Consider the following 9267-nt stretch of genomic DNA (forward strand, 5'->3'; position numbering starts at 1 on the left):
TTAAGTCTTGGCAAGATTTTTGGTGCAAATTGAATAGTTTAAACTTGTGAAGCCTTCTGGGAATATCAAAGAAAGAACCATATGTCTGTCCCATGAATGGATAGAAATAAAGTGATGTTAGGATCTCCTCCCACTACTACAAAGGTATTTATTTTTGAATTTATACTGGAAGGTGGTGTATGTTGAGGTACTTGATCATCCAGGAGATATAATCAGAAGGGAAAAAAGGGCTCAAGGGGAGTGGATTTTACTTAATATGGCAAACATGTCTTTCTGTTCAAGGATGCCACAATGAAAGAAATGGGTTTGAGGCTATCTACCCAGGGGAGAAACTCCACATATCTCCTAGGCTAGTCTTTTGGGGAACCTATTGTTTCCTGACATGGTGTTTATTCCTCACTTTCTCACAGCATAACCTGTTAGTAAGTAACAAGCTACCAATATAAAATCAAGCTTATCAGACTTTATAAATTTATGGGCAGAAACCCTTTTCACTATAGCATGACAAAATAAGCAAAATCCATACCAACTAGAATGTTAGTAGGATTTCTGCTGTGCTTGTCTGAGAACTAGAATGCAATGCAAAATATGCTATTGGAACAAACATTAGCATTAGAAGCCTAAATAGCAAAGAAGTGGAATGAACTAACTTCATATGATTTTGTCATATCAAGTATATTTCAGTCTTCTCTACATAGTTTTTCTATAATATAAAGGTTCTATTATTTCTGTAGCATCAAGTTCTTTAGATTGGGTTTACAGCCCTTGGGGAACACATGCATGCACTGCCATGTTGCTGTCAAGCTTATGCCCTTCCAGAAATTCTTTTTTTTAACAGTCCAAAAAAGTTAGAAATCTGAAGGAGACATGCATCTTCAACTCTTGTGTGTGGCGAGGCAGGGTCCACAAACTCCAAGTCAAAGGTGCTAAGTGTTGCAGTGGCTGTATGAAGCTATGTATTGTCATGAATAAGAATGGTTTTTTTTTTTTAGAAGCAAAGGTGGTGCTTGTGATTGGCTTTAAACACAGGTGTTCAAATTTTTTTGTGGCATTGTCCAGAATAAGCATTCTCAACTTTGTTAATGCTTATGTGATCAGATATTTTAGTTAGTTTTCTTAATGCCTTTGTTTAATCTGACAGCTTGATAATTATATTTTCTACTCATAGTCATCACGAAGCCATTGCAGACAAGATTCGCAAGTTCCTAAAATTGGATCGTCTTGAGTATCTTGATTGCCATGATGATAGTAGCTATTTTGGATCTGAAAGTAGCTCTAGTGGAAGCAACAATACATCAGATGAAGAGATGAGACAAAATACAAGTGGTGACAGCAATTTACAGAATGTTGCTTGCACAAGAGAACAAGTAACATCAGTAAATATACCATAGCACTTATATCATATTTACATTTAAATGTTGTATTCCATCAATAATTTGGATTTACCATGCAGTTGGTGTCAGATTTTTTATATCATACTTGTGCAAATGTCATAATTGTCCTCAGTTAATGATCATATTTAAAATTTAATGTAATTTAATGTTTGTCCTTTAAAAGACTGATGATGTGGGTTGTCTTGTATTATTTATTTCTTTACAGGAAAAAAACAATTTTATTTAACTCTTAAATATGGATATGTGTAATATTTTGCTATCTTTCATATTTTTTCATTCCGTCCAAATGTCTATTTTGTAAAATAATTTATAATATAAGTTGATAATTTTGTTGTATTTGTATAGTATTGTATTAATTTAATTTAAATGGACCCTATGTTGTAAAAATTTATAACTTCATTCTTTTACTAGTAACATTTAAATGTACAGTTTTAATTGTAAGTAGATTATTTACATTTATAGATTTATTTTTTCCCTCTTGAAGCACAAGACTTTTGCCCTAAATTTAAGCTTTTAAAATTTCTACACCATCTCTCACATTGTGGATATTTCTCATGACTATATGGATTGTCAGTTTATTTGCTTATGTGCCTCCCCCTTCCCATCATTCAAGCCCAAAACCCAGATATGGGGAATAGCATTAAATAAATAGCAATGTGCTTCTCTATTGGAGCAGTGCTTTTTATTTAAAGTGCGTGATGCAATACCAAGGAAACTGGTGGTGAAGTGCCTCCACACCATGATATCACTGTACTTACTAGCAAACTCAGTTTTCTCAATGCAACATACAGACTGAGGTTGTGCCCTACTTATAAAATTATTTCATAGCACAAGGCATTTGCCCTACTACTTTTTTTTAAGATCATTATTAAGCATTGATGTATCAGTTACTTTAACCTTCTAGTTGGCACCCTAGTATAATTAATATGCAACAAAAAAAAAACAATTTAAAATACTAGAATTACATCAGTGTGAATTTTATTATTTCCCATGATGGTTCACTTTCGATCTATGTGATTAATTTAAATTGAAGAGTATAGGCATAGAAAACTATGCCACCATGCTTGTGTACATAGTTTGACGTACACCTGCTCCTGTGTTAATTTTCTCTAGGGCTAAGTTTTGGCTTCATTTTTCCTTGCTTTACATTATTGAGCACTGGAAGTGAGATAGTCAGGAAAATGTTTTTTGATAAGACTTGCTAAAGGTGTGATTTACTCTTATTAATCAGAATAAAGAATAGAATTTTAATCCATTCAGCAGCATACACATATTTACATTTATCATGTGTATATATTTTTTTTTTATGTGAAAACATCTATGGCGACACTGGAGTAAAACCAATTGGTTTTACTTTTCTTACAGAAATGATGTCACTTCCTAATAAGTGGCTGTTAGATTTTAAATGATGAAAATGGTGCCAACAATGCTGAGTCACTAATGTTGATAATTCGATAGAGTAAGTAGCGAGCGTAAGAATAAAACGTTGCATCTTTCGTACTAAGAGATGGAAATGACATCACTTTCTAAAATGACGCTATCTCAGTCACTAACGTTGATTCGGTAGAGTAAGCAGCGGGTAGTAATATTATGCAAGAATAAAAGCTTTAAAGCCACCGAAGAAGCCTCTCATGTTGAAAAGTAATGAGTTCAAAAAAGATAAGAGAACGAAAAAAATGCACTTTAATAAAATCTGCTTCAAGACTTTGATCAACATCAACCTTCTAAGTAGCATAAGTAAGTAAGGTTCGATTTTTAAACAGTTTGGATTCAAGAACACAACAATAAAACAGTCACTTGAACAAACAGTTACTTCTTGCAGTAGTTTTTGGTTATGACGTCATACTAGTCTACAAATGGATTTCACTAACTATTGAATTGTAAAAATACCAAATATAATTTCAGTTAACAACCTATGAGTATTTCAAAGATGACTAAAACTCCAGCTGAGCAAAATCGAGAGATGTATGCAAGAATAAAAGCTTCAAAGCTACTGAAGAAGCTTCCCATGTCGACTAAACGAGTTCAAAAACATAGAGAACAAAAAAAAAAAAAAAAAAAAAAAAAATGCAGAGTTCAATAAAATCTGCTTCTCTGGATTTTGAGAAGCAGATTTTATTAAACTGAAAAATTTACTTGGAGCTCTGCAAACGTAATGACTATGAAGGCTTTTAATACTTGTTTAGCATCTCTCAAAAATGATTCCATTCCAACATTTTCGAAGAGCAGCGGTTTCATTTATCATGCTATTCCACTCATCTGTCTTGATTGGGTTTAGTGACAGAAGAGCTCATTTCCTCATATACCATTCATGTAAATTAGAAGACTAAGACATGGTTTCAGCCAGTACAGAATTTTGGGCCAAATTATAAATGTTCCTGTAAATATTAATTCGATGATCAATTATTTGCCTCCGAGAATAGATGACAATTATTGTGTTAAAGTATAGGAACATTCTTCAACGAAGACATGGAACACAATGATGCTCCTACACGTGATGAAATGAGTGAAGCTATATCTATCGAAGGAAATTTAGTCACTCAACACTCTTTTGTGGAGCGATGACAAATATTTATGAATAGCTCCTGGTGAATAAAATGTTCCACAAATTTTACTTTTTGACGAACATGCTGAAGAATTGTCCTTTCCTAGAATTTACCCTGGTCAGTTTGTTTGTTATTTGGTTTTTAGGAGCATTAGCAACTAAGGCCAATTGCTCCGGGATATGCGGTAGTCATTCCCTGACCTTTCCGCATCCTCCATATTTGGTGGTGACGGGCTTGAACCCCGGTCTAATCAAGAAGCATGTGCTACGAACTGCTACTCCTTCCCACTTGGCTAAGGACGTGCCCCTTGGTCAGTATTGAGAGTTTACAGATAATTTAAAAGTTATACCATTTAGGATGGCATCGAGTGAACTCTGTCGTTCAGATTGGCACGAAATGATACCTTATCTTCTTTATATGAACATGGAAATAATGAGATTAAGAACTCTAGATTCGTTAACAGTTGCTTTTAAATACATTGGAAAAGACTAAGCTCCCCAAAGAACAAATCCAATCTCGAGAATACATCAATAACTGCATTGAAAAGAATTTAGTGTTTTTTAAATTGATTCCTAATTCAACTTATTACTGGCCACAACATAAAAGAGACGTTTGTGATGATCAGACAATTGGGTAAATGTACGTTCTTCTTATCTTTGAGTGTAAACAAAATCAGTTAGCCTAAATTGCTAAAAATTTTATACAACTTAAAATACTATGGTTTAGATATCCCTGACGAGCAAGCAGATGCTCTTCATTTAATGAAAATGCTGTAATGTGTGCAATTTATTTTAATAAACTTGTGGGTTGTATTTTAACTTCAGTCTAAATGTTTCAGTCCATTTTTGACAATTATTTTCATTGGATCAAATTTCAACATTGTGGCAGTCCACATTCTTTTGTGGCTTAATAATGCTCCTATGGGAAATGGTATGAAAGCAACGATAGCTATGATAAATCAGCTCGTGTGCGTGTCTACTGCAAAAGCCTCTTCTTCTTCAGATCAGTGAACCTCCAAGGTTCTTGGCTGCAAGCACAATCTTCTTCCATTCCTTTCTGTCCTTCACTCAATCTGTCCAGTCTGTTATTCCAAGCTCCTGTCGCACATTGTCCTTCCATCATTGACGGGGACATCCTCTTGGTCTGTTGGTATATACTGATATGCTTGCACTGGAATCTTCCATTCTTTCAATATGTCCTAAATATTGAAAGAATGCATCGCCTTAATTTCATAAACAATCAGTGGTGATTTATAATTTCGGTAGAGTTCTATATTATGTCTCTTCTGTTTGGTTGTCTTTGATGGGTCCAAATATTTTTCTAAGTATTTTGTTTTCAAATCGTAACATATTGTTACCATGGATAGTTGTGTTCCAGGTTTCTGCTCCATATAGCACTATAGGTCTAATGCAAGTTTTATAAAAGTCTATGAGATAATTTTAGACAAGAGAAGATGCCGAATTGAAAAATATGCTCTATTTCCTGCCTGGATTCTAGCCTTAACTTCTGTGCTGGTATTATTTTCATTATTTATCGTTGAGCCTAGGTATTTGAATGGCTACATTTTTAAAGTTCAAATTATCAATTATAAAAATTTGTCTTGGTTGTTATCACTTCTTGCGACTTTTAAATATTCAGTTTTTTTTGGTTAATTTGGAGTATAATTTTTCCAGCAGCTGTGCTTAATTTTTTACACTTTCCAGATTGTTGCTAACTAGATCTATGTCATCTGCAAATCTATCATTGTTTATTGTTAAATGATAGATCATTGTTCTATCTGTGTCCTCTTTATTTCCCTGATACATTTCTCTAAAGCAAGATTAAAAAGGATTGGTGAAAGGGCATCACCCTGTCATAAACCTGTTGTGATACTGAATGCTTCTGATTTGGTTCCATTAGAAAGAATAATACCCCTACTACCATCCATGCACATCTTTATCAGTTTTTGTGGAATATCAAAATCTTTTAGAATATTCCATAAGCTTTCTCTATGGATACAATCATAGGCTTTTTTAAAATCAATAAAAAGGTTATGTACTGGTTGATTGTATTCCCATTTCTTTTCAAAATTTGCCTTAAAATAAAGATTTGGTCTATAGTAGATCTATTCCTTCGGAATCCTGCTTGATATTCACCTATGTTATCTTCAGCAAATGGAATAGTTCTTTTTAGTAGGATGTTTGATAGAATTTTGTAACACGAAGAGTAGCTGTGTTCCTCGTAGTTATGGAATTCCTGTATATCTCCTTTTTTTTAAAAATTGGTAGCATTAGTGAGTCCTTCCATTCCACTAGCATTTCTTTCTTTTCCCATAATATTATTAATTCATATAGTTTTTTAGAGTTTTCCTTCCATTTTTAATTAATTCAGAGGCAATTCCATTCAGGCCTGAAGCTTTATTTTTTAACAGCTCAATGTTTTCTTGTATTTCTTCCAAAGTAGGTATAGGTGTTTCTTCATCACAAGTATATAAATGGCTCTACTCAAAGGTTAAAGTAGGTATTTCACAATTTAGCAGTTGACTAAAGTATTCTCTCCATCTTTCAGCAATTGTCATCAGTAGATAGTATCTGATTCTTTTTGTCCTTGATTATAGTAGCCGGCATTTGGGTTCCACATTTTTGTTTTTTAACTACTTGATAGAAATTCCTTTGATTATTTGAAGCGTGTTGATATTTAATTTCCTTCAGTTGGTCTTGCTGAAATTATTTTTTGTTGTCTAATTACCTTCCTAGTTTTTTTTACAGCTGTCTCTGTATCTTTGTTCAGCTTCGTTATCTAATGGATTTTGGAGCCACTTTAGTCTGTCACCTTTTTTATTCACAGATATTGTTAAACCAGTTATTTTTCTGCTTTCTTTGGATACCAACAATATTTTCCGTTGTTTCTTGGATGCTACTTTTAATGTAACTCCAATGTTCTTCAACATCTTGGCCCATACCATTTCTTTGGGCATTAAGTTTTTGTTCTAGTTCTCTTATGTAAGTATTTTTAACTTCTGTTAAATTTAGTTTATTTATATTAAATCTCTTTTGTTTCATACTTGTGAAAAATGCCTTATTTAGTTTTATTTTATTTAGTTTTTATTTTCAAAAAAGGCTGCTACTAAGAAATGGTCAGTCACACTCTGCTCCTCTGTAGCTTCTTATGGACTGAATATTATTTCTGTGTCTTCTATTGATTAGGACATGATCTATTTGGTTAAAAGTTAGACCATCTGGTGATTTCCAGGTTTGTTTATATATGTTCTTTCTCATGAATGTTGTACTACAAAGTATTGTATTTTTTGAGATTGCCAAATTTATAAGTCTGAGTCCATTTCCATTTGAGGTTTTATGTTAACTTTGTTTTCCTATAGTTGGTCTGAAAATATCTTCTTTTTCCAATTTTTGCATTAAAATCCCCAAGGAGTACAATAATATTGTTTTGGGGTATTATCACTCACATTTCTCTGAATCATGTAGAATTAATCTTTTGCTTCTTCCTCTGTAATTTCTGTGGGTGCATGTGTATTTATTAGTGCGAGTTTAAACCATCTTGTCTTTAAAATTTTTTGCTGATTCTTTCGTTTATGGCTTTAAAATTTTTTAGACAGTTTGAGTTTTCGAACTGCAAATACAGTACCTAGTTTGTGTTTATTGGAACTCCATAAATCATCATGTAGTCTTCTTTCTTCATATTTCCTTCTCCTGTCCATCTGATCTCTCGAAGGGCCAAAAAGTCCATTTTATAATTGCTCGGTTCATTAGTTAGCTCTTAAAGTGCTCCCGATCTATATAGACTTCGAACATTCCGTGATCCTAATCGTAGTCCATTATTCCAAGGCTTGGGTCGATTTCCATTTAAAGTTGTCTGGTAATGAGGCTTTTGTGCTTTTTTTGTAACGAGAAAAGTTTTACAAACGGTTGTTAGCCTCTGGTAATATCAAACTCAAACAGTTTTACTCGTTTACGAATTTGGAAGCTCCATTTATGCTGTCACGATCTACAATGATTTTAATTCCCCTGCCAAAAGCAGACACTTGATGAGCCAAATATAATGCTGAATACAAGAAATCATGGAAAAAGCTAGAGGACAACAAATATACTAGCATCAATCACTTCTTTAAAGAAAATAGCATTCATTTGGAATCATGTTATATAGATTTACTTTGAACTGGTATTACTTGGCCAAAAGTCTTTCTGAAATGAGAACCTCATTAAAAATGGCATAACCCCTTCAATCCTTTTGTGTTTAGGGTTTTAAAGTCTAACATGGACATTAAATTCGTGGAAGAATATTCTTGTGCTACTTATGTCGTTGAATACATAAATGAGACCAATCACAGGATTAGCAATTTACAATGTAAAATTACTGAAATTAATTATTGAAAATTATTATTATTATTAAAAAAATTATTGAAATTATGAACAAATATCCTGAGTTTGGCATCATTGAAATTACAAGAAAATTAAGCATTGACATGCTTAACCTGTCAATTACTAGATGCTGCTTGGTCAAGATGCTGCTTCATCAACCGATATCCGAGAATTCAGTTGTTGTAACTTATATACCTACTGTGTGACCTAGCAAGTGACAGCGTAATAGAAAATGGAATGAGAAAACATGGGTGGCAATTACTTATCATCGTTTTGATAAGTATGAGAAAAGGATGAGGAGGAACAAGTTCAATCGGGCCAGAATTGGTAATGACATCTTTGACCTTCCACCAGTAAGTATAGGGCTCATGTCCTCTACAGAATCAACATTAGTGACTGCATTGATATCTTTTAGGAAGTGACGTAATTTATGTTTCACATTTTTGTCATAAAATATCTTTTGTGCTTTTTTTTTTTTTAAGATCATTTTAAATGTCTTTATGTACAAATTATCAATTTTCCAGTGTGCACTATCATCTCTTAATCTATATTCCCAGCTAATACTAGACAGCTTTAAGAGATGGTGGAAGCATGAAAATAGTTTTGAAAACTGAAGGAAATTGCAATCATTAGTTTTAGCAATCTGATTTTGGCCTGAAATTTAAATTGTCTGGAATTCAGATCCAGAAGTTGACGAAAAAAATTCCACATAGAAGCCACTTTCCAGGTCCACCATTAGTAATAAACTTATTATGTGAGATTACATGTTGAGCAAACTTGCAGCTGAATATTAAAGTGCATTATTTAACTGTCTTGCCTTTTATCTCAAAAATAAACTAGTGTTTTAAAATCAGCTGCACATTTGCCTCTTTTTTGTGGCATACTTGCAAGAGGGTTAATGAAGTTTATTTTAAAAACATTACTACTTTAGAAATATAAATCACTAATGTATGAATGAATAATAAAAAT

The 9267-nt window shown here is 33.0% G+C and overlaps 1 protein-coding gene across 1 annotated transcript in view; it reads left to right on the forward strand.

Annotated features, from left to right (window-relative positions):
* LOC150086453 (cytochrome b-245 chaperone 1 homolog) overlaps positions 1-1391 on the forward strand; it is a 43813-nt gene extending 42422 nt beyond the window's left edge. Inside the window, exon 5 of the mRNA XM_090372171.1 lies at positions 1169-1391. Coding sequence (XP_090228297.1) covers positions 1169-1391 — 223 coding nt within the window. The remainder of the gene's footprint in view (positions 1-1168) is intronic.
* Positions 1392-9267: the final 7876 nt, after the last annotated feature.

The sequence above is a fragment of the Mastigoproctus giganteus genome, chromosome 4 (assembly GCF_048544385.1).
Source record: "Mastigoproctus giganteus isolate SK-2022 chromosome 4, ASM4854438v1, whole genome shotgun sequence".
NCBI lineage: Eukaryota > Metazoa > Arthropoda > Arachnida > Uropygi > Thelyphonidae > Mastigoproctus > Mastigoproctus giganteus.